The following is a 25,965-nucleotide window of genomic DNA, read 5'->3' as shown; positions in this document are numbered from 1 at the left end:
GAACCTGAATCGTTCTTTGTGCTCTGCAGAAAACAGCTGCACGGGCTCTGGAGTACAGAGACACAACTCTTGCTTGGGTCACCCAGAGAAGAGTTGATACTGTTCCTTGAGCCTGGGTGAACACAAGCACAGCTCTATCTCTGACCGTGACCCGAAAAGCCACAATTCTTGCTTGTGCCATGGGGAAAAACGACACAACAGTTGTTCTGGTTCTAGAATAAAAATCTGCGCATCTTGTTTGCAGTGAGAGGACTGTTGGCTGTGGTGACACTACGGCAAATGTGTCGATATGTTCCCTGCCTCTCCCAAACACTGGGGAGAAACTGGACCGAAACAGATAGCAGTGGCGGGCAAAAGTGGGAAGGTTAATCCTCCTGCCGCCTGATGGACTCCTGTAAATCACAGCGCTGGTGCATACGGCAGTGCTGTCCTGCTCTGTAGGCCTCTCGCTGCCCAAATCCAACCTGGGAATGACTGAGTGGCTGCATAAAGGTCTACCAAGCTCTCGCCCTTTTTGTAGAGTTTCATCAGTCAGATGGCCCAGGTCAGGTGTTGCGACAGCATCCTGATGCAAAAACTCTGTTGGGGCTGTTGGTGGAAAAAACCTGTCTGGGGGTAGTTCCTGGACAGGTTCTGCTGAGTTAACACTGACTGAACTGGGGCAATCATGTCCCAGAGCAGACCTGATGAGTCCACCAACAGTTTTGTGGACCCACGGAAGTGCAACCCAGCCCGCAAAAATGATCAACATATTAGCTGATGTAGGGAGTTGAAAGTTGAATTTCAAAAATGTCCTCTGACTGCGAAAACGCCAACGATAAGTTGATAGTCTAGCCTAAGACTAGCCTAGAAACAAGTGGTATGTCCTCCTATTTCCCTCCTCTCACATCAAAGGCAGAACTTCCAAGACACAATTTCACGTGACGTCAGAATACAATAGGTCTGAGGTGGGCTGTAGGCACGTGATGTCATAAAGGCAGAGAATGATGGAATTAAGTATGGAATCATAGTGTTCCATATTTTTTTTTCCCCAATTGGAATTTATTTTTTTAATCGTAATATAATTAGCACTAGAATTCACTGTATAATATCCATGTATAATTTTAATTCATAATTTGGCAACCTTAATTTTGTTGGGCTGCACATATTTGTTTGGAAGAGTAAATAGAGTCTCACCATCAGAAGTCTGGTCTGTCCATTTATATATTGCAGGTGGTATTGTTCCCGGAATAAGTGAATATCTGATAAAAGTATTGTTGGATTTTTTGTCGTGATTATTGTCGTCTTTTCTTCTGCGTGTTAAAAAGTCAGTTCATGGTCCGGACTATAGTGTTGTTCCGGCATTGACCGCTAGAGGCCGCTAGTTTACTGTGGGACCTGAAACGGCGGCTCATGTGCTGTCGTTAGCTTGTCCGCCTTGTTGTTAGGCAGGTTGTCAGGGGCAGCGCACCAGCCAGATAAGCTAGCTAACACAGGATTAAGGGACCTTAATGAATGATGACACATTTATTTATCAAAGAAAACGACTGTTTCCATACCTGCTTTTTCACTCGGAGCCGCCCTGTTTCTTTGGGTAAAAGCAGCAGAAACGACAGCGTTGGTTTTTATCGAAACAGCCACATATTTGCTAGCTAACTAGCTAGGTTTTTTAACGCCAGACAGCTAGCTAATGCTATCAAACAGACGCAACCTTACCTTGTGAAGAGACAGGCTATCTCCAGGTTTCTCCATTGCGCTCGTTTGCAAACATGGAAGACGCTCAGGGAAATTTGATGGAGCAGGAAGAATACAACGACAGCGACAAACCTCCATCATATCTCAAAGAGCCTATTCGCTCCACTCGACTGCACATCCAGAGGAGTAATGTCTGCTCTCGGGCTTATTTCGTGGTGGTCATGGTCTTTTTTCATGTGTACATCCTGAATGTTATCGGCCTGCTGCTGTATGTGCACTACAACAACGGCCCCGGGATCTTGCGGGTGGAGACGGGGCCACCTCAGCATCAGTCAGCGAGAGTGGGGCCCCTTTGCCCCATCCTGCCCCAGATTCAACAGAGCTGCATGTGGAGGACTTCAGTCAAAGTTTCAGTCTACCTCGCATTGAGGGGATACGGGTAGGAATAGTCAGTTAATCTGATAGTTGATTCATCTGTTTGAGTCATTTTTAAAGAAAAATAATTTAGTGATTCCTACTTCTTAAAGAGAAATACCACCTAAATTAATAAATCCAGTTTGCTATGTTTATGGACTTGGAAAGTTCAATCAGTATTTGTGAACATGAGCATCTCTCTGTCAAAGCCAGAAACCAGAGGAGTCTAATACTTGTGGTGTTGTCAGGACAATGAGAAGGAGAGATCACTGAATGTTTGTTTTCTCTTTTACTCTAATGAGCTCTATATTGTAGTGTCCTCCGTCCTGTATCACAAAATGTACAGAACATCCCCCCTGGGTGCTATCAGTGTCATCAAAACCATCTTTCCCAATTCACTGTCAATGGAGCACTTTCAGACCATATACCGTATGACATCACTGATTTGACTGATTACTACTAGTATTTTTGGACTGTTTTTTACTCCCCTGTGACAGTAAATGCAATGTCTGTCCTTCCTTCGTGCATAGCTTTTTAATGCTTGATCCACGTCTCAGTTCTTTCGAATCCTCCAGTCTAACATGTAGTCCTAGCTCCTGCATCTGTGATGTTTCCATTTGCGTGCAGCTGCCATCAGGTTCTTGTCTCGTCTTTGCCAGGCATAAGCCTTATTGACCACCAGGCGCTCCCCTTGCACCGTGCCTGTCACAAGGAAGGTCCCGCCTCGTGCATGGTGCCGTGTCATGTTCCTTACACAGGTGGCATCCCTCTCCAACCACAGCTCTATGCGGGAGCATATCTGCCCACCTAACAGGGGTCCGTGCTTCAGAACGTCTAGTTTGGCAGCCAGCGAGAACTGAGACAGGCTTACTGGGCTGTACTTGAGCCGTCTTAGACGCAGCTTCACAACTGGGGAGAAAGCAGATGAACACAAATTATGATTGGCATCAACTTCATGAAAACAGTGTGCTGTTTGTGTCTATTTATTGGCCAGAATTAATGTAAAACTTAAGAGAGTTAAGATAAAATAATACTGATATTCACCAAAATCACTCCTGCAAAAGGTCTCCAGCGCATCTTTTGAAGAGGAGGCCTCCTCCAACTCACAATCCTGACAGCTTGCCTGAGGCACTGAAATGGTCAAACCACTAATTGAATTTTTTGTTGAATGAAGTTAACTCAAGCTTATGTGTTTATTTAGCCAGCTACTTACCTCTGCGTCCCCCTGCGTGAACAGAGCTGTTGGTGATAGAGGAGATACACATACGATGGTCTGCAGGATACTGGTCGCAGCGCAGAATTTCTGGCCAGGGGTAGCCATAACAACTCATGATTGATGCACAGCTGTCCCGCACAGATTCACACAAACTCCTGCAGGCCGATATAAACCTGATGATAAAAGACATGGAGAGGCGAACATGGTCAGCATTGAATTGATCAAAGGATTTGAGTCAATAGTGTAGTGGTGGGAAACAAACAAGACCAGATTAAATCACATTTGGTTGCTTGTTTTTCTTTTTCTAAACTCAGGAGGTGCTAATGTGACAAAGAAGGAGATTATAGTGCTTTGATGGCTTGGTTTCTGAGTGAAACCAGGGCTTCTCCTCAGATATCAGCACCAATTTGCACAGCTTTCAAAAGGTGTTAACCCTTGATGACCCTGCTCCTGCGTAACTTTATCATTAATCTCAGTGTATTTTCCTGTTAATAAGGCCAGTCATTACCTTTCATTCTCAGCCTACTGTAAGGGTGGTTATTTGCTGTAACCCTGGCCACCACACTACAACAACAGCAAGCAGCTACTAGCTACAGTAGCTACCAGATAATACCTCTACTGCTAATGTCCCTATTACCTTAATGCACTACCTTTAAGAGAACGCCCGCTTACTATTAATGGAGTCTCTATATCTGATAGAAAGTGCATTAACGCCTTTAGCAGAAGTCATCTTGAGCATATTACTACTTTCAGATGAAGATAGTTATACTTAAATAGAAAACGATGGACGATATCTTGCTGTTACCTCATGATTATATATTTCCAAATAGAATCAAGGAGTTTCTATTTAAGCTTGTACACAGGTTAAAGCTAATATCTGTGATTTCTTCCCAAATGTGAAGGTTGTTTTCATGCCACTTATTTTTGATTTGATTTACAGAGGATCCTTTTAAAACATTCTGAATAAAAGATGTCACGCCAACAAAGATTTATAAATTACTTATTTTTAACAATACCAATTTCTCATCTGATGAAAAGAACAAAGCATAAAATGATTTGGCCTAATAGACCACTCTCCTATTATATTTTTGGAGATACCAACCTTAAAACAGTCTTGATTGCTATAGAAAATCTAAAATTAAAAAATTATAAACTGGAAAAAACTATTATTAAATGATTATTTAGACACTTCAGTATTATTCCATCTGTTTCATAGACCCTGAGGATTTTTGTTTTCGTTATGTTTCTTTCTTTTCCCTACATTTTATTTCTGTGCAACTTATTTTTACATTATTTTCATGTTATGAGATATATTTTCTACGACTTTGAGACTGAAAATCTGTAATGTACATTGTCTATGTATTGAATGTATTCAATAAAGGTTTTTTTTTTTCTTTGTTAGCCCAAAAGTTGAAAAAAGTTGCAAAAGGCCTTGGTCTCTCACTTGTCATGCACTCTGGTTAGTTAGTGCCAATGGTTTATCTGTGGCCAAAATTTAAAGAAGGACATAGAATAAAGTGATTTTGATGAAATATCATGATCTTAGGTTCAGATTTGTTTCTTTTTTTTTTTTTGTCTGACTGAAGCATTCATCGCATCAGAAATGTAAAAAACCAATGATAAGTTCTCTGGCTATGATGAAGTGTGTAATTTAGGCAATTTGTCTTGCTGTTTTTTTTTAAATCAGCAATAAAATAAATTCAAAGTACAGCCATTTAGAGTTGTATGCCCCTTCCCTAAGACAAAATAAAAAACATTAATCCCTCCCGAGTGCTTAAAAAATTATTTGACATGCTTCCCCCTTTTCACCACCCTCGCCCCTCATAAGCAAGGAACAGTCCCTAAAGGATGTGAGTAGCCATTTTTTTTTGCTTTTCTTTATGATGAATGTTTATGTCAAGATGTCAGCAAAATTAATAAACCCCTGTAAAAGTAAACAATTTCTATAAAGGTAAACATGTTGTGTGAAGTGAATGATGTGTCATCAAAAAATTACATGCAAAACATGTTTTTTTTTTAAAATTTAGGTTATTTTATTGATCTAATTGTTTAACATTCGGGAGAACCGGAGCGCCCGGAGAAAACCCGAGAACCGCCATTGCTGTCTGCCACCAAACAATGAGGAGAATTCTGTTGATTCAGGTGTTGTTCCTCCTCCAGGCCTATGCATGGAAATTCATTTGCATCTCCTTAAGAAATGCCATGAAAAAGACAATGGCGAGAAAGTGAGATATCTTTTCTACTGGGATCATGTTAACTACAGCCTGAATCATTTGTTGTCTGGGGGAAAATACAGATGCAAGGACTCTGGAGGAGGCAGACAAAATTCTGTCTTGGGTCTTGTTGAAAAGACCTGAACCTGCTGCTTGAGCCCGGCTGAAAATGAGCACAGTTTGATTTAGAACCATGGCCACAATTCTTGATTGTGCCATGGACCAAATATATGCTACAACTTGTGGTGGGAGCTAGTTCAGTAAAGCCTGTGTAATTCGTTGTCTTATGGAAACAACAGCTGCACGGGCTCTAAAGAAAAAATGTGCAACTCTGGGTTGGATCATTCTGAAAGGAGCTGACACTCTTGCATGAGCCCGGGTGAAAACAGGCCCATTTTCATTGATGGTCATGAGCTCAAAATCCACAATTCTTCCTTGTGTCATGGACAAGAAAGGTGCAATTCGTGCTCGAGTCATGGTCAGGAATTGTGCAATTCTTAGACCTTCCACGGTCCGAAAAGGTACGACACTTACTGGTAGGACCATGTTGAATATAACTCGACACGTTCTTTGTGCTCTAGAAAAAACAGCTGCAAGGCCTCTGGAGGAACACGACGCAAATATGGCTTGGGTCATGCTGAAAAGAGTGGACACTCTTGCATGAGCCTCGATGAAAGCAAACACAGTTTCTTCTATAATTAGGAACCCCAAATCCATAATTCTCGCTCGTGCCATGGCTAAAAAATGTGCTACACCTACTGATGGGGCCCCGTTAAATATAGCCCAAATCATTTGTTGTCTCATGGAAAAAAAAGCTTTACAGGCTCTGGAGAGAACGTTGGCAATTCTGGTTCGGGTCAATCTGAGAAGAGCTGAAACAAGTGCATGAGTCAGGGTATAAACAACACCAGTTTCATCTCTGATCACAACCCCAAAGGCCACAATCCTTGCTCGTGCCATGGATAAATTATGTGCCACACTTTGTGCCCTGGAAAAAACAGCTGCATGGGCTCTGGAGTACAGAGACACAACTCTTGCTTGGGTCACCCAAGCCTGGGTGAAAACAGGCAAAGTTTCATCGATGATCCTGAGACTAAAATCCACAATTCTTGCTTCTACAATGGACAAAAAAGGTGGAACCCTGTTGTAAAGAACCTGAATCGTTCTTTGTGCTCTGCAGAAAACAGCTGCATGGGCTCTGGAGTACAGAGACACAACTCTTGATTGGGTCACCCAGAGAAGAGTTGGTACTGTTTCTCGAGCCTGGGTGAAAACATGCAAAGTTTCATCGATAATCCTGAGACTAAAATCCACAATTCTTGCTTCTACCATGGACAAAAAAGGTGGAACCTTGTTGTAAATAACCTGAATCGTTCTTTGTGCTCTGCAGAAAACAGCTGCACGGGCTCTGGAGTACAGAGACACAACTCTTGCTTGGGTCACCCAGAGAAGAGTTGATACTGTTCCTTGAGCCTGGGTGAACACAAACACAGCTCTATCTCTGACCGTGACCCGAAAAGCCACAATTCTTGCTTGTGCCATGGGGAAAAACGACACAACAGTTGCTCTGGTTCTAGAATAAAAATCTGCGCATCTTGTTTGCAGTGAGAGGACTGTTGGCTGTGGTGACACTACGGCAAATGTGTCGATATGTTCCCTGCCTCTCCCAAACACTGGGGAGAAACTGGACCGAAACAGATAGCAGTGGCGGGCAAAAGTGGGAAGGTTAACCCTCCTGCCGCCTGATGGACTCCTGTAAATCACAGCGCTGGTGCATACGGCAGTGCTGTCCTGCTCTGTAGGCCTCTCGCTGCCCAAATCCAACCTGGGAATGACTGAGTGGCTGCATAAAGGTCTACCAAGCTCTCGCCCTTTTTGTAGAGTTTCATCAGTCAGATGGCCCAGGTCAGGTGTTGCGACAGCATCCTGATGCAAAAACTCTGTTGGGGCTGTTGGTGGAAAAAACCTGTCTGGGGGTAGTTCCTGGACAGGTTCTGCTGAGTTAACACTGACTGAACTGGGGCAATCATGTCCCAGAGCAGACCTGATGAGTCCACCAACAGTTTTGTGGACCCACGGAAGTGCAACCCAGCCCGCAAAAATGATCAACATATTAGCTGATGTAGGGAGTTGAAAGTTGAATTTCAAAAATGTCCTCTGACTGCGAAAACGCCAACGATAAGTTGATAGTCTAGCCTAAGACTAGCCTAGAAACAAGTGGTATGTCCTCCTATTTCCCTCCTCTCACATCAAAGGCAGAACTTCCAAGACACAATTTCACGTGACGTCAGAATACAATAGGTCTGAGGTGGGCTGTAGGCACGTGATGTCATAAAGGCAGAGAATGATGGAATTAAGTATGGAATCATAGTGTTCCATTTTTTTTTTCCCCAATTGGAATTTATTTTTTTAATCGTAATATAATTAGCACTAGAATTCACTGTATAATATCCATGTATAATTTTAATTCATAATTTGGCAACCTTAATTTTGTTGGGCTGCACATATTTGTTTGGAAGAGTAAATAGAGTCTCACCATCAGAAGTCTGGTCTGTCCATTTATATATTGCAGGTGGTATTGTTCCCGGAATAAGTGAATATCTGATAAAAGTATTGTTGGATTTTTTGTCGTGATTATTGTCGTCTTTCTTCAGCGTGTTAAAAAGTCAGTTCATGGTTCGGACTATAGTGTTGTTCCAGCGTTGACCGCTAGAGGCCGCTAGCGGTTTACTGTGGGACCTGAAACGGCGGCTCATGTGCTGTCGTTAGCTTGTCCGCCTTGTTGTTAGGCAGGTTGTCAGGGGCAGCGCACCAGCCAGATAAGCTAGCTAACACAGGATTAAGGGACCTTAATGAATGATGACACATTTATTTATCAAAGAAAACGACTGTTTCCATACCTGCTTTTTCACTCGGAGCCGCCCTGTTTCTTTGGGTAAAAGCAGCAGAAACGACAGCGTCGGTTTTTATCGAAACAGCCACATATTTGCTAGCTAACTAGCTAGGTTTTTTAACGCCAGACAGCTAGCTAATGCTATCAAACAGACGCAACCTTACCTTGTGAAGAGACAGGCTATCTCCAGGTTTCTCCATTGCGCTCGTTTGCAAACATGGAAGACGCTCAGGGAAATTTGATGGAGCAGGAAGAATACAACGACAGCGACAAACCTCCATCGTATCTCAAAGAGCCTATTCGCTCCACTCGACTGCACATCCAGAGGAGTAATGTCTGCTCTCGGGCTTATTTCGTGGTGGTCATGGTCTTTTTTCATGTGTACATCCTGAATGTTATCGGCCTGCTGCTGTATGTGCACTACAACAATGGCCCCAGGGATCTTGCGGGTGGAGACGGGGCCACCTCAGCATCAGTCAGCGAGAGCGGGGCCCCTTTGCCCCATCCTGCCCCAGATTCAACAGAGCTGCATGTGGAGGACTTCAGTCAAAGTTTCAGTCTACCTCGCATTGAGGGGATACGGGTAGGAATAGTCAGTTAATCTGATAGTTGATTCATCTGTTTGAGTCATTTTTAAAAAAAAAATAATAATAATAATTTAGTGATTCTTACTTCTTAAAGAGAAATACCACCTAAATTAATAAATCCAGTTTGCTATGTTTATGGCCTTGGAAAGTTCAATCAGTATTTGTGAACATGAGCATCTCTCTGTCAAAGCCAGAAACCAGAGGAGTCTAATACTTGTGGTGTTGTCAGGACAATGAGAAGGAGAGATCACTGAATGTTTGTTTTCTCTTTTATACCCAAATGAGCTCTATATTGTAGTGTCCTCCGTCCTGTATCACAAAATGTACAGAACATCCCCCCTGGGTGCTCTCAGTGTCATCAAAACCATCTTTCCCAATTCACTGTCAATGGAGCACTTTCAGACCATATACCGTATGACATCACTGATTTGACTGATTACTACTAGTATTTTTGGACTGTTTTTTACTCCCCTGTGACAGTAAACTGAATATTTTTGGGTTGTGGGCAAAACAAGACATTCAAGGACACCATCTTGGACCTTGGGAAACACTGATCAATATTTTCCACCACTGTCTGACATTTTATAGACCAAACAACTAACCAGAAATTGATAAAATAGTCAACAGATTAATCAGCAATGAAAGTAAGCATTGGTTGCAGCCGTATTACACTATCATCATATTACTGCCCACTGCCACCCACAGTAATGACTACACATATTCACCAACAGCTGTAAGGCCATTAATCCCCAGCCCTGTAAATCGCATCTGAAACTTTAATTGCTGATTTTGCTGCCTAGATTTATCAGTATTTACTGTGACACAGAGCAGCCATAGCAACGTCCATGCATTTAAACCCTCATGTCATGAATGTGTTGATAATGCCTCTTGTCCACTTGCAGGTGGGTCATGTTCAGCAGGTGTCCCTCCTGCCAGACAGAACACATGAGATGAGGACAATGAGCCTGAAACCTCTCCTATTTGGTAAGCACGCTGTAGTCTTTGGGTATGATCAGCTGTTCATGAACAAATGGCGTTTCATCAGGATTTAGAGCACAACATTTAATTTTTCACTCAAAGCCATACCAATATAGACCAGTGATATTTACTTAAAATTCACAGATATGTACATTTTCTATTAAACATCTTTTATTATGTTGACCCCCACTGCCTGAGAGACACCATGAGCCACTTTATGAGTTTCTTTGTGACCAGCTGAGCTGACTGCATATTATGATCTCCTCCATAACTGTAGAAGTATAGAAAATATTTGAAAAGACCAGACCATACATGAATTACAGTTGTAGGTATTAAATCAAAAATTCTAAATGCAATGTCTGTCCTTCCTTCGTGCATAGCTTTTTAATGCTTGTTCCACGTCTCAGTTCTTTCGAATCCTCCAGTCTAACATGTAGTCCTAGCTCCTGCATCTGTGATGTTTCCATTTGCGTGCAGCTGCCATCAGGTTCTTGTCTCGTCTTTGCCAGGCATAAGCCTTATTGACCACCAGGCGCTCCCCTTGCACCGTGCCTGTCACAAGGAAGGTCCCGCCTCGTGCATGGTGCCGTGTCATGTTCCTTACACAGGTGGCATCCCTCTCCAACCACAGCTCTATGCGGGAGCGTATCTGCCCACCTAACAGGGGTCCGTGCTTCAGAACGTCTAGTTTGGCAGCCAGCGAGAACTGAGACAGGCTTACTGGGCTGTACTTGAGCCGTCTTAGACGCAGCTTCACAACTGGGGAGAAAGCAGATGAACACAAATTATGATTGGCATCAACTTCATGAAAACAGTGTGCTGTTTGTGTCTATTTATTGTCCAGAATTAATGTAAAACTTAGGAGAGTTAAGATAAAATAATACTGATATTCACCAAAATCACTCCTGCAAAAGGTCTCCAGGGCATCTTTTGAAGAGGAGGCCTCCTCCAACTCACAATCCTGACAGCTTGCCTGAGGCACTGAAATGGTCAAACCACTAATTGAATTTTTTGTTGAATGAAGTTAACTCAAGCTTATGTGTTTATTTAGCCAGCTACTTACCTCTGCGTCCCCCTGCGTGAACAGAGCTGTTGGTGATAGAGGAGATACACATACGATGGTCTGCAGGATACTGGTCACAGCGCAGAATTTCTGGCCAGGGGTAGCCATAACAACTCATGATTGGTGCACAGCTGTCCCGCACAGATTCACACAGACTCCTGCAGGGTGATATAAACCTGATGATAAAAGACATGGAGATGCGAACATGGTCAGCATTGAACTGATCAAAGGATTTGAGTCAATAGTGTAGTGGTGGGAAACAAACAAGACCAGATTAAATCACATTTGGTTGCTTGTTTTTCTTTTTCTAAACTCAGGAGGTGCTAATTTGACAAAGAAGGAGATTATAGTGCTTTGATGGCTTGGTTTCTGAGTGAAACCAGGGCTTCTCCTCAGATATCAGCACCAATTTGCACAGCTTTCAAAAGGTGTTAACCCTTGATGACCCTGCTCCTGCGTAACTTTATCATTAATCTCAGTGTATTTTCCTGTTAATAAGGCCAGTCATTACCTTTCATTCTCAGCCTACTGTAAGGGTGGTTATTTGCTGTAACCCTGGCCACCACACTACAACAACAGCAAGCATTTCTAAACAAACATGTGAGCACTGTCCTCTCAACATCACAGTACCAACAAAAGTAAAACTTAAACACCAAGGCTGCACAGTTAATCACATTATTATCAGAATCGCAGTATGGCCAGGTGCCATAAACAAATCACAGGAGCTGCATTTTTTTTTTTGAAAATCATTACAAATTATCTTTACAAATAGCGCCACTAAAGCACTGTGGTGTCAGAGAGATGCCCTGGCCTACAAATCATATTGCAGATGTAAAAGAACACGCTTGTTTGGTACAGACCCCTGCAAAAATCACATCATAAAACATCATCATTATTATTTTAATTCTTTTCAGTGAAAATGAAATACAGATTCTTACTAAAATCATGACTCCTATCGCCCTATTCAACACTATATGATGATAGCAAAAAGCTTTATCGTATAAACTTACCTGTCGAGGCAGATGGGTGCAAAGAGAGAGCAGAGGAAGATCCGGGCATCAGGGTGGCACTCTCTGGCAAGTAGTGGCAGCCAGCTTGCACTCTGTTGTACAGCCTCAGCTGGAGACTCGTGGCCCAGCAGGTTGGGCATCCTCATGGTGTCATATCCAATGCTTTGGCACAAGGCCATGCCTGACGGGATAGGGACACAGCGAGAGGAGCTGCGAGGCTCCCACAGTCCACCTTCGCCTATAGAAAGCATGGACCTGAAGCCAGTGGTAGCACCAGGATCCCCCCACACCTCACCATCCTCTCCTGCTGCAGCTCCCGGTCTAGACACACGAGTATCTCCAAATCCAGTTTCAGTGTTGCCGTCAATACTCGCCTTGTCCCCGCCCTTGTCCTTTACTCCAGATCTAACCTTGCCTTCAGCCCGCGCTCGTCCCTCCAGCCCTGCCTTTACTTTCCCAGGACCAAGCGCTACTGTGCTGCTGGGCCCAGCAAGCAGAAGGAGAAATAGTAGGGAGGCTGAATGGGAGGACTTTCTGATAAAATGAGGGCATAGTGCTGCAGTCATCCTGTGACAGTAGTTGGAAAGAAGGAGAAATCCTAAAGTTTGCCTCCTGAGTGAATGAAGACCCCTGTGTGACAGTGCAGGAGAGGGGAGCAGAATAGGTGTATTTATAGTGGGCGGTGATTACATTTGCATAGGAAAGGGTAAGGGGAGGTGTAGAGACTAGTAGGGAAAAGGGGTGGGGCACACATTAATATGTTGTTAGAAATGTGGATCCACTTGCATTTATCAACAGATTTAAGTGTGTTTGACAGAGCCCAGGATCAGTAAGGTGCATGATTTGGCATTTGGATACTTTTGGCTGTCTGCCATTTCCATCCCCACAGCTGTTGAGAAACTCCTCCATCCTTCCATCCCACATTTTCCTCCAACCCACAGCTAACTACCCTTTTCCTCCCTGACCTCTTTGCTTTTCCACTTCTTTTTTAAGTCCTCCTCTCTTGCTAAAAGGGAAAGATTTAATGTTTTTTTTAAATAATTATTGCTCAAGAGAGACCAAAGATGCCCATAATAGCAAGGAGACAATTATGCTGCCCAGAGCTACAGCTGTAACCCTCCAAGACAAGATTATCAACATGCAGAAACTCTCTATAAAAATGCAGCTACTAGTTTACTGACAGAAAATTAAACAGGAACAATTAAGACATTTTTTGGGGGGGAAAAAGGGCCCATAATTCACTGACTGCATCTTCTCTAGTGTGAGATAAGAGTTTTTTCTTGTGCTACATTACACTCATTACACTAAACTGAACATTTTGGGGGGGGTTTAGACACTTTAGGACATCCACTTCCACTGTAAATGAGTTAATGGAGAAAATAATCAGCAGACTAGTGCTCTAGTGCGTGCTACTTGTGCGTTGGCGTGGACACACATAAACGTGTGTAGGACACAAACAAAACTGGTGTCGTCCTGCTGCGTAGCCATGGCCTGATTCCTGTTCAGACAAGCAGGTCACTTCCTTTCCGGGGGAGAGAGAGACAGTGGCGGGAGGGAGAAGAGGAGGGCTCAGTCCCCCTTCATTCATATCAGTTATCCAGATTAATGAGGCTTGACTGGACAATAGGGATTAACCAAGTGGGTACAGTGTAAAAGACACGGGTGACAAACAAGGTCTCTACTGTACAGGCAGCCAACCTGCCGGAAGCCTTTTATTAGGAGGGGAAATGACAAGAACAGGCGGGAACCATGGAACAGTAACGTTAAATAAATGTGTCTAATAGAATAAATAAAATATGACTTCGCTTTCTGGTGTAACTAATTTTCTAGGAAAATTCCCGGTGTAGCAAGCAAAACAAATATTTAGGGACAGATCTCAAAATAAGAGAATCTGCAGACTGTTTTGATGTGGGTTGGCTTTCAACAACAGTACTCGTAAACGTAATAGGTGTAAATGAGAATATACACCAAGTCTGATTCTTTTAGCGCTTTGCACTTATTAATTTCAGCAATTATTGACTCCCAGAAGCTCACACTGTTTCCACGCTCTGGGAGAAGTCCAGTGCCATCACTCATTAAACCTGCCCATGGGACAGGCTATACCACAAATGGCACTGTGGGGAATGACAGAGGGGAATAACTTGTACTCATTATATACACAGTGTATGTATACATTCACTTAAGAGTTCCTGTGACACATGCAAGAAAGAAAGGTATAATTAATTAGCACATAGCGGTTTCCCACAGCAAACTGTATGTGATGAAAATAGCTTATAATTCTAATTCTGATATATAACTCTGTGTTCCTGTAGTCTGGCTTATTATGACATGTAAATGAATTTAGGACAGATAAAACAAGAGGTGCTAAAACAATTAGCTTGTTATGAGTCTGTGTTTCAATGAGAGTGTTTTACTAATGCACCATGTTAAGAAGTTTAGGGGATTTGTCTTGCTTTTTAGAGCCGACACATCCCAATCAGACCGCTATTAGCATACACTGATCAAACTGTCTCACAATTGCCCCTTCACACTGAAAGGTTTTGTTAGGCGATCGGAATTAATCCATTTAGTCTAACAGATCAAGCCCGCACTGATCTGTTAATCAGATCACTCACTCACCGTCTCAGGTGTGCAGTAAACGTTGCGAGTGGGAATTTTCATGAGACACGTGAATTAAGTGTTGCATAATCTCCAAGGCACTCTCTTTTGTATAATGTATATCGTTGATCCTCACTCTAATCTTGGGTAGACAGAGGGCCACGCTGGTATTATGATAATATCAGCCTTTCATTTCCATAATTTTGTATTTAGCTGCTCAGTGTGCCATTTCATTTGTGCTTCACAAAATCAGCGACTAAAATTTCATGTATCACATGATTTGGTTGAGTATGTGAAAAAAAGTGTCTCCATTTCAAACTGGCAGCATCTAACCGTGCATATCCAATGTCGCAATGTGTTTTAACATTCGCCACTGTTGTTTTGGTTTTTTTTTTCTCCTGATCCTGTCAGAGATCCCTGGCTTCCTGTCAGAGGAGGAGTGCCGTGTGGTGGTGCAGCTGGCTCAGCTCAAGGGTCTGATGGAGAGCCAGACGACAGCATACAGCCAGGGACAAGAGGAGTCCACCCAGCCACTACTTTCTCTCAGCACAGAGGAGGTCTTCAGTCTGTTGGACCTGAACCAGGATGGGCTGCTGCAGAAGCAGGAGGTGACATTATATCAATATGCCATAGTGCTGTAGGAGGGAAATAGATTTCCAGAGAAATCAGTTCTTGGTAATGAAAAATTAGTTGAACTGTCGGAACATGTTAAGCATCCTGGTCTCTCCTCCAGATTGTGAGTCACTCGCGCTCTCAGGACGGAACTTGGTTGAACCCAGACAACTTGCGGCAGATACTCACCGGTTTGGAAGCCTGCCCAACAGGTTAGTTTCCCTCTGGCTTATGTGTGTTTGTCTTTTAACCATCATTTGAAATGTAACTTCCTCAAGTGAAAGGAAATTTTCAGAATTATGATTGAGGTCTTTGTGTCATAGATATCTATCTATCTGATTTCTGTACTTTCAAAAGACAGCTTTCTAGGAGTTTTATTCAGTGAGTGTTTCTGCAGTGGCTGTGTACTGGTAAGCGTAAGTGGCTGACGGGTGGCTGTGGTAGTGTGCCAGTCTTTGTGAGTGGCAAGGCCGGAAGAGGGGTGACACCGTTTTAACCTAGTGCTATTGTGCCAGGCGTTACACATCCCAGTCCGGATGTGCTTCATCCTATCTCATTAAAAACTGATTATTCTTAATTTTCCCCCGGATCCCCCGCTAACCCCCCACTCCCTCCTCCACTACTCTTTCATCAGCCCACCCCCCTCCCTGGCCACCTCTTCTCTGGCACCCCAGAGCTATTGTTGCGGCTGGGGCGCGGTCTCCCAGGGGAACTGATGGGGGTCAGACATTCATTCAGCTGAGAGTAACAGCTCACGGTTGGACAAGAGGGAAGGAATGGAGGAAAAGGGACAAGGGAGGCTGTTACAGTCTACTGTTCAGAACGTTGTTCAAGAATTCAAGATGAAATTAAACTGAACTGGAATTGTGATACTGCGTGTCTGAAAGAGTGGTAATTTCACAGAGCTCCATTCATGTCTGTGGCTCTGAGGTTATATTGTACTGTACTTTTATGTCCCAGGCTTCCAGCTACATGAAGGAATAAAAATAGTTTACTAAACGATTGCGTGTGTGTGGGTGTGTGTGTGCTTGTGGTCCTGGCAGGGATGCTGACTTTGGAGGACTTCAGACATGTTTATGATGTGTCCCAGCGCCCAGGACAACAGCGAAGTGGGAAGATCCGGAGTCAGTTCAAACAGAGAAACAAACATACGTGGCTTTACCAAGGCCCAGGATCTCACCACGTGCTGCAGACCATCAGGAACAGGTAACTGCAGTCACCTACACACACTTTGTCATAACCTTACAACAGTGGCCCATACATTCATGATTTAAACTATACCTGTACTTTAATTAGAAATGCACTGATCGATCAGCTAGTGACGAGAATCAGCCAATTTTCAGCTTGATGGGACGTAAACGGTGACTGGCCAGCCAGTCATACACCTGTCCTGTTTGATTCAGTTCAATCAAACCCAAGTTTGTTCGTCCCCTAAGTGCAGTTCTTTTAGGCAGGTGTGAACATAGCAATCACACTCAGGCGCACACCAAAACAAACTAACTCTAGTGCGGTTCGTTTGTGGTGAGAATGTGTTCCAACCTTGATCCGAACCAACTGCAGTCACATGAGTTACAGTCCTGGAGGATTATTAATGTGCACCTCCTCCTGTACTATAATATGCACATTCAGCACATCCAATGCATCAAAACATTGTTTTCTAGTTGCCTAAAGTGACCAATGCAAACAATGTAGTACACGATGACCAGCGCTAAAATCACCCTGCGTAGTTGTCCCTCCATTTTGACATTAGAAAGTGTCACATTTATCCTGCAAGTGTATTCTTCCTCAATGTTTTGTTTACTTCCTGGATTTTTACCACATGGAAATTCTGACCAATCAAGAGCAGCTTTCTCGCACAGGGCATTTCACCTGGTCCGCTTGTAAATGCTGCCGTGAAAACATGAACCAACTCTAGGCAATTATGCAACTTTGCAACATAATAGGTCCCTGATTCGGACAAAGTAAGACAACTCTAGGTCTGAAAACACCCTCAGATTTAGCCGATTCTGTGCTGATCAAATGTACATGCATACAGCACATGATGGCTCACCTCGTGCACAGAGCGGCACAGTCAGTAACCAATGCTTGTCACGGATGCTGCAACTTATCTCCAAGATGTTAAAAAAAGACATTTGTCAACTTATTCAAACCATCAGGGGTAAAGTTGTAATTAATTACCATGCATGCTGCTCAGAGTTATCACATTGACCTCCTCCTCTGCCAGCAGTGCAAGCTCTCTCTTCTCCTCTGGTGCCTTACACACACAATGGAGCAGGAATGATGATGCTGCTCGCTGCAGGAGTGGGACTTAATGTACAACTGCAAATAGATACTGAGCCATAAATAGTTTTGTTTGAGATAAATAATTAATAGTTGAGCGTGTAATAGGTCTACATACACAGTATATAGTCATATGTTCTCTGCTTCTTCTTCTCTGATTTGTAAAGAATTAGCTTGAGCATATGTAGAGGGATATACCGCAATTCATTTTTAGTTGGATTTTATTTATACAAAGAAGCTCTGTCCAGTAACCTGGTGCAGTCTTGGAGAAAATGTTCTGTATTACAAACATTCAAGTGAATTTTCATCACAGAGAAGTTACAAAAATATTTGCGTGCTTTCAGTTATAGTTTGAGAAAGGAAATCTGAATCGGCAGGTTAGACTTAAATCAAAAATCAGAATCGGCCAAGAAAATTACAAGCGGTGCATCTCTAATTTTGCTCTCTTCTATCTTTTGCTCAGGGTAATCAGCCTGACACGTCTGCCTTCTGCATTGGTTGAGCTGAGTGAGCCGCTGCAGGTGATTCGTTATGAGCTCGGAGACTTCAGTAACGCCCACCATGATAGCAGCCCTTCCCATTTAGAGACTACCTGCGCACACACACGACTGGCGGGAAACGCATCTGCCCTCACAGAGGTCTCATGCAGGTACGTTTGATATGTATTTTCCATTTAGTTTATTTTCAGTTACTTTCCAAATATTGATAGTTTGACGTTAGTTATCTCCAGATGAGCTAAGCTTTTCATTTGACCACCCTGACTGATGCACAGGTTTATAATATATGACTTCTAGTGTTTTCAAAATCTATACTTATCTATTGATACATATTGATTCTGCATATTTGAAACAGTTTCAATACTTACACCCGCTCTCCTTTATTGTTAATGTTTACTGCAGTCAGTCTGCTGTTCTCTGCTACTAAACAAGAGAAGCTGTCGTCAAGTTAAAGCCTTGTTATATTTAGGTTTTAATAAAAAAAATGTATAATTTAATGCCCTCAAATCAGCTGAATACAAGAGGGGAAGGGAGAGCCTTGAAGATGACCCAAGGTCCGGACATCCTGCCACAGCCATCACCCAAGAAAACATTGATCTTGTTCGCCACATGGTGATGGATGACAGACGTTTGACTGTTAATCAGAAAGCTAATGCTGTAAGCTTCTCCTGTGAAAAAGTAGAAAACATTCTGCAAAATGCACTTGGTATCTTTCAGCTTGGTGTGTGCCACGTCTTTTGACCCCTGATCCTAAGCACACCAGGCTGGTAATGTCGCAGGAGAACTTGGCACGTTTTGAGCTGGTTTTCTTGAATGTCTCCTAACCCAGGGTGAGGGTTGGGTCCACCACTTTCGAGCCAGAGACAAAAAGGCAGTCCATGCAGGGGAGAAGGCCAACGTGGTGTCACTGACAGGGAAGGTGCTGGCGTCAGTTTTCTGGGATGCAAAAGGCATTGTGTTCGTTAACTACCTTCAGAAGGGCTAAACAATCAAAGGACAGTACTATGCCGACTTGCTGAGGCAGCTGCGAAAGGCGATCAAGACAAAACGGCCAGGAAAACTGACAAAGGGAGTCTTGTTTCATCAGGACAATGCTCCAGCGCTGTGTTTGCAATGGCTGCTGTGCATGACTGTGGCTTTGAACAGGTTGATCACCCTCCATATTCTCCTGATTTGGCACCATCTGACTATTTTCTGTTCGCCAACATGAAAAAACACTTGTTTGGGAAGCAGTATCGGACTGAGGATGAGGTCATATGTGCTGTTGCAGGCTTTTTTGACCCTCAGGATGAGAGCTTCTACCAAGGGGGTCCAAGCGCTGCACCATAGATGGAAGGAGTGTGTAGACAGCAAGGGAGACTATGTCGAAAAATAAACTACATTCGGTCTAATTCGACTAGTGCATCATGGTCAGCCTGTGCACTTTGAACACTCACAGTGCTGGCGCGTAAAACAAAATAACGTTTCTTTACAGGAAGACATTTTTTTCACCATTGTGTGTGTTTGTTGATTTCTGTATTCCAGGTATCTTACCGTGTTGTTCTACCTCAGCTCTGTAGAAGAAGGTGGCGAGACTACCTTTCCTGTGGCAGACAACCGTACCTACGAAGAGCAGGTGGGCGTGTTTTCACAACTCACAGTCATAAACCAGCGAAGCTTTTTTTTTTTTTTTGCCATTGTGAAATGATGAGAACTGTACGTGACCTGAATGCTGCTGTTAACCTGCAGACAGTGCTGATCCATGACAAGGAATCTGACACCCAAGTGAACATAGTGTGCCAAAATAAATGATTAGACACAAGCTGTTGACAGTGTTGTGTGTCCTAGGCACTGGTACAGGATGGAGTTGATTTGACAGACACCCAGGAGACATGTGGCAGAGGGAACATGAGAATAAAACCTACCGCCGGGACAGCTCTCCTCTGGTACAACCATCTCTCCGATGGCAGAGGTAAGAACAGAAGGCTTTGTGTCATTTGCACACACTTTGCAGAGGTGATAACTTACCATAAATTCTGGTCTCCCTTTTAATCCCAAAATGTGTCGCCTACATCAAACACGTAAACCTAGTGAGAAAAAAAACTCATTTTTGTCCTTAAATCATCCAGTGTTGTCCCTGAAAGTTCCAATCATCCTTAAATACTGTTCATCTCCTCCAGGTTGGATGGGTGAGCTAGATGAGTATTCCCTGCACGGTGACTGCCCAGTCAGGCGCGGACTGAAGTGGATGGCCAACAGCTGGGTAAATGTGGACCCAGACCATCATCAGCAGGCCCGCTACCAGAGACTAGTTGCTCAGAGGCATCGAGCTAAGTCGAGCATGGATGAGCATTACCAACCTTTCTCACACAGTGACCTCCACCAGGATCTATAGCCTGGTCTTTTTGACGATGAGACAAGGCGATTTTAAAAAAACAGAGTCAGTTTTGCATCTATGAAGCCAGTGAGGCCTGCCGAACCTTTTCATAATGTCAGATGCTGTAGTTGAGACGAAAATTGCACAAAATAGCTTCCCAGATATCTTCTCCTTTCTGTAAAGGTGTTTTCACATACAGTCCGTCTTTAACAAACCACACTCCCCCTCTTAAAGTGGACCAAAAAGTGGACGGACAGAAAAGGGAATCAGTTCTTTTTGCGTTCACATTTTGAGTTCATTTAAAAGAGGATTTAGTTTTCTGTCTGGTCAACTTCCACTCTGTCTTGGTCTACTTTCTGTTCACACTACAGCTCCTTTGAAACTCAGACCTTTTCCTGCTTTGGTTATATATATGTAGTAATAATAATTTTAGTTATATTGAGAGAGACAGAGACAGAGGTGGTAAATCGCATTTACAGTGCAGTTATGAAGCCTTTCACTTTCATACGAACTGAAAGTTGTAAGAAAACCTCAGCGTCTCTGTGCCTTACAGTTGCCGTTTGAGGTGTCCTTCGTTCCATACCTGGAGTAGTGCAGTAGTTTCTTCCGCCGACCAAACCGCTCCTCATCCCCCTCCTTGCTCGCCTTGCCAACCGACATTATTCATTCATCTTGTCTGTTTTTTTAAGCATCCCAGTGCAATAGCATGTGATCTAGAGGGCTAAAATACAATGGCAAAGGGCAAAGCAAACCTGGAGCGCTTTGTGTTTACAAACGCGTAGGATCAGTGAACTTCAACGCGGACTTGAAGTGAACCGTACTCAGACCACTTTTTGTTTTTGTGTTTGCATATGCGCAAAAAAATGCTGACTCATCACTCTGGGTCCGCTTGGAAGGCAGGGACAAATGTGAAAACACCCAAAATTTCTCTCACTTTTATATCATGTCTCTCAAGCCACTGTTTGGATATGACTGAATTATATTTATGACAAAAATAACAAATACATGAATTAAACAGAGTGACTGCCATCCTCTATTTAATCGCGCCTTAAATAAACTATCACATATTCCGAATAAGAGATTTTATATATATAGAGAGAGAGGGGAAGAGGGTAGACGCAGATGCAGTCATGTCTAAAAGATAAGTCTGCTTAACTGCCTTCCATTTAGGTTGATAGGCAGCTGTCCCCATTGCAGGTTAGTGTTATTTATTGTTATATAATTAAAGCTTTTGTTACAAGCCATATTACAATATTAATCTGTGAATGTGTTCCTAAGGGAAATCTGTGTGAGATCATTTATGTCTGTTCTGTTCTTCAGAGTTAATGAGCTTTTATCAGAAAATGTTTATTTAATGAGGGTTTTGCAACATCTAATGCAAGTGCAGCGCTGTTTGTGACTGGACGAAGCGATAGCTTGTCACGCTGGCTGTGGGAGGCCAGTTCTTCAGGTGTAATTTAAACTTCAGTCTTTGATATTCCAAACTTCTGTCTTTCTTATCCTCACACCTCAAAAATGTTTGTCTGAGAGTATTTATTTGAGTGTTATTTATTACCGCCATTTGGTGATTTAAGTTAAAGGTATGGATATTTATTACAGCTTGATGTTGCACTGAATCTGACATTGTACTTTGTTGTATTTGTTCTGTTATGAAATATATAAAGCTGTGTTTTACTAATGGTGGTGTGAGTGTGATCGCTTGTGCAGACCTGTTGGTATAAACAGTGTCCACTAGATGTCGCCCAACACCCAATACAGCACTGTTATTTCTGTGGGCTTTTTATGAGCTTGTTCAGAAATGGTTCTCGTTGTGGTCTGTTTGACAAGTGCTGCACTAGCATCCTGTTGGCACCAGTTCCTATGGGTTTGCTGGAAGCATAAGCACACATGACACATTGCTGGTTAATCCTTTATTGTGTCCTGTCACTAATATGTGAGCAATCAAACAAAAACCATTTTCTGATGGCACCTGCGCATTCATTATGGACACAGACAGTCTTTAAAGCACAAACATGCCCTTATAAATTTTTATTCCCCCACAGCCACAGTGCCATTGGGTAAGGTTTGTGTTTAATATTATAGGGTCTACAGCCAGTGAGGGCCCGAAAGTTTCATTAGGATCTATTGGAGTGCCAGAATTCCTAGCTACACCCCTGTGAGAGCACAATTACCTTACTGAAGGCAGATAAATAAAAATCACAACATACTCATTCAAAACACTCAATAACTGCGTAAGACAACTCTAGTTGATAAAGTAAAAGTAAATGTGTTTGGGGGGCAGTGGCGCCTCTACAGGAGGGACAGGTGGGGCATGGTCCCTTGAACTCTCACCTCAAGATATCTGTGGGTACCCACGAGTCTGCTCTACACCTGAGAAGGCTTGATCCCAGTAATTGTTTTGCTTCTTTCAATCAATAAATTCCTTCAAATTAAAGCTATATATTTGTCTTCTTAAGGAATAAGGCAACCAGCCTTTTTGAAAAACAATGAATCGCCTAACATGTGGATTGTTATGGGACTCAAAACGTTAACTCTAGCGGTATTAACTCAGGCCCTGACTACACATATACAGATATTTTTGAAAATGGATATTTTTCCTCCTCAGTTTTAAAAATAAATTCTGTCCACACAGCCTTTGTTTTACAAAACATCTCTCTGCACACCAGAATGCAAAGGCAACTCCAAATGCTTGCCAATGTCAGCTGTCTTTAGCAGTCTATCTCATTACAAAGTTGGTAAACTGTACAGACTACCTTTCCAAAAAAAAAAAAAAACTACCTAACTGTTGATTCCCATTCAATTTAAGGATGAATGAGCTCATTCAAACATACACTGCCTGGCCAAAAAAAAAGTCGCCTCCTGGATTTAACTAAGCAAATAGGTACGAGCCTCCTATTGGATAATTACTGCATGGGCGATTATCGTTCAGCTGGCAACAAGTTATTTAACCCCAACTGTGCAATGAGTTGCTTCTCATTTCCTAAACAACCATGTCGAAAGACACATCCCGTGGTCGTGGAAAAGATGTTAGTCTGTTTGAGAAGGGTCAAATCATTGGCATGCATCAAGCAGAGAAAACATTTAAGGAGATTGCAGAAACTACTAAAATTGGGTTAAGAACTGTCCAACGCATTATTAAAAACTGGAAGGATAGTGGGGACCCATCGTCTTCGAGGAAGAAATGTGGCCGGAAAAAAATCCTCAATGATCGTGATCGGCGATCACTTAAACGTTTGGTGAGATCAAATCGAAGAAAAACAACAGTAGAACTCAGGGCTATGTTTAATAGTGAAAGTAAGAGCATTTCCACACGCACAATGCGAAGGGAACTCAAGGGATTGGGACTGAACAGCTGTGTAGCCTTAAGAAAACCACTAATCAGTGAGGCTAACTGGAAAAAAAGGCTTCAATTTGCTAGGGAGCATAAAGATTGGACTCTGGAGCAATGGAAGAAGGTCATGTGGTCTGGTCCAGATTTACCCTGTTCCAGAGTGATGGGCGCATCAGGGTAAGAAGAGAGGCAGATGAAGTGATGCACCCATCATGCCTAGTGCCTACTGTACAAGCCTGTGGGGGCAGTGTTATGATCTGGGGTTGCTGCAGTTGGTCAGGTCTAGGTTCAGCAACAGTATGTGCTCAAAGAATGAGGTCAGCTGACTACCTGAATATACTGAATGACCAGGTTATTCCATCAATGGATTTTTTCTTCCCTGATGGCACGGGCATATTCCAAGATGACAATGCCAGGATTCATCGGGCTCAAATTGTGAAAGACTGGTTCAGGGAGCATGAGACATCATTTTCACACATGGATTGGCCACCACAGAGTCCAGACCTTAACCCCATTGAGAATCTTTGGGATGTGCTGGAGAAGGCTTTGCGCAGCAGTCAGACTCTACCATCATCAATGCAAGATCTTGGTGAAAAATTAATGCAACACTGGATGGAAATAAATCTTGTGACATTGCAGAAGCTTATCGAAACAATGCCACAGCGAATGCGTGCCGTAATCAAAGCTAAAAGCGGTCCAACGAAATATTAGAGTGTATGACCTTTTTTTTTGGTGGTGACTTTTTTTTTGGCCAGGCAGTGTATGAGTGATGCTCTGGACATGCGAAAGTTTGCCTTTCAATCCTTATCTACAAAATCTTACTCTCGAAAGTGTCCAACTATCTACTGATCCAAAACTGTTGTTTCTGCCAGACTTTAACCCGCAAACGATGAGGTGGAGCGAAAACACTGGGTGCAGCAGATGCCTCAGTTTGTCCATGAAGTAGTGCAGTTGTGCAGTTTAAGTGTAATTTAGTCAACAGACCAAGCAGTGCTAACAAAATGTTAGCAAACCAGTAGTCCACCATTGTTTCTAGCATATGCTCATTACTCAGAGCCACAATAGGCATGTGCGAATCACATCCACACAGTTACACAGGGTTCACACTGGACACGTGCCCCAATTTGTTAATTGTAGCACAGCTGCCTGTCAGCAGTCGTCTGGCTGCTCACATTAGAAGTGCGTTTCTTCGCACCAGTCGGCAAGCAGTTCTGCTCTAATGTAAAGAGCTCTGTCCGTCTGCTTGTGCGTGCATGCCTTTGTGTGTGTGTCCACTCGTCTCTCTTGCGCTCTCTTCAGACACAATTGACAATATGTGGAACCATATTTTATCATTTATCATAATTAGATGATTTATACCATGTCTACTATAGCCTTTGTATCATTTACAATACAGTTTCAGTGTATTTTCCAGCCAGATGCACCTGCCACTTGTGGAAAAAATAGACTAGACGCAGAAACTATCACTGCAGATTGCAGCTGGCCAGAACGCTTGGTGGCACGCCCAGTACAAGGTTCATGACCTCTTCCCAGTATGATTCATCATTGTTGCTTGCAATCTGGCCAGTGTTGTCTGCAAACTTTATTCGCTTCCAGTGAGATGCGGTCATGGCTTTGCAGGGTGAACAAAAGGGAGGCTGAGCACAGAGCCTTGAGGGACACCTGGACAAGGTGTTTTATTGTGGAAGTTTGTGTCTTGTGCCAATCCCAACATCCTGGGGTCTGTTGGTGAGGAAGGCGGCTATCCATTAACACCCATTTTTCATCAACATAGAACAGGTTCAGTTGCATTTCATGCACCTAATTTTGAACTGTTTGAAGCATTTCAACCAAAAAATAATTTTTTAATCAATTAACCTGCATCCTTGATTACAATAGTTCTGCTCAAAACTGGTGAAAACGTGGGCTGTTTTGGTAGATAGCACCAATGTTCCAAGCATTTTCGAAAAGAAAATCTAGATATACAAAAGTTTTCCTCTTTGAAGAATGGTCATGTGATTTTATTCATGTCCATCTGTAACAGTTTAGATAACCTCAGATGCTCCAGACAGTTCATAGGGCAACAGTGAAGGTGAAATAAAAGTAACAGGCAGATAAAGCCAGGCCTGCGTGGCGGTGAGCACGTAGCTGACAAGTCATTTCCACCCACGTGGTTTCACATGATGTATTACAGCCGCCATTTGCTTAACAGGTGCACTTAGTATAAAATGCTACAGTGTTCCCGCTATGTTCTCTCACTGGCA

At 43.0% G+C, this 25,965-nt stretch overlaps 3 protein-coding genes across 3 annotated transcripts; 1 reads left to right on the top strand and 2 right to left on the bottom strand.

Annotated features, from left to right (window-relative positions):
- Positions 1–2,677: 2,677 nt before the first annotated feature.
- Positions 2,678–4,114, bottom strand: LOC144464195 (secreted frizzled-related protein 5-like). The gene is made up of 4 exons (XM_078170408.1): positions 4,110–4,114; positions 3,302–3,477; positions 3,133–3,219; positions 2,678–2,997 (listed from the first exon to the last, which is right to left on the bottom strand). Exons 1-4 carry the CDS (start codon positions 4,112–4,114, stop codon positions 2,678–2,680), a joined length of 588 nt encoding a protein of 195 aa, XP_078026534.1.
- A 4,175-nt stretch (positions 4,115–8,289) lies between these two features.
- On the top strand, positions 8,290–22,069 carry LOC117257722 (transmembrane prolyl 4-hydroxylase-like). The gene is made up of 9 exons (XM_033628003.2): positions 8,290–8,993; positions 9,900–9,981; positions 15,058–15,254; positions 15,380–15,470; positions 16,302–16,464; positions 18,002–18,187; positions 19,560–19,650; positions 19,863–19,986; positions 20,195–22,069. The coding sequence occupies exons 1-9, from the start codon at positions 8,628–8,630 to the stop codon at positions 20,407–20,409; spliced, it is 1,515 nt and encodes a 504-aa protein (XP_033483894.1). The 5' UTR covers positions 8,290–8,627; the 3' UTR covers positions 20,410–22,069.
- LOC117257723 (secreted frizzled-related protein 5) lies at positions 10,160–12,415 on the bottom strand. The gene is made up of 4 exons (XM_033628004.2): positions 12,049–12,415; positions 11,039–11,214; positions 10,870–10,956; positions 10,160–10,734 (listed from the first exon to the last, which is right to left on the bottom strand). Exons 1-4 carry the CDS (start codon positions 12,297–12,299, stop codon positions 10,415–10,417), a joined length of 834 nt encoding a protein of 277 aa, XP_033483895.2. The 5' UTR covers positions 12,300–12,415; the 3' UTR covers positions 10,160–10,414.
- Positions 22,070–25,965: the final 3,896 nt, after the last annotated feature.

Source organism: Epinephelus lanceolatus, chromosome 8, assembly GCF_041903045.1.
Source record: "Epinephelus lanceolatus isolate andai-2023 chromosome 8, ASM4190304v1, whole genome shotgun sequence".
NCBI lineage: Eukaryota > Metazoa > Chordata > Actinopteri > Perciformes > Serranidae > Epinephelus > Epinephelus lanceolatus.
Note: the sequence above shows the minus strand (reverse complement) of the source record. Positions and strands in the feature narration are given on the sequence as shown.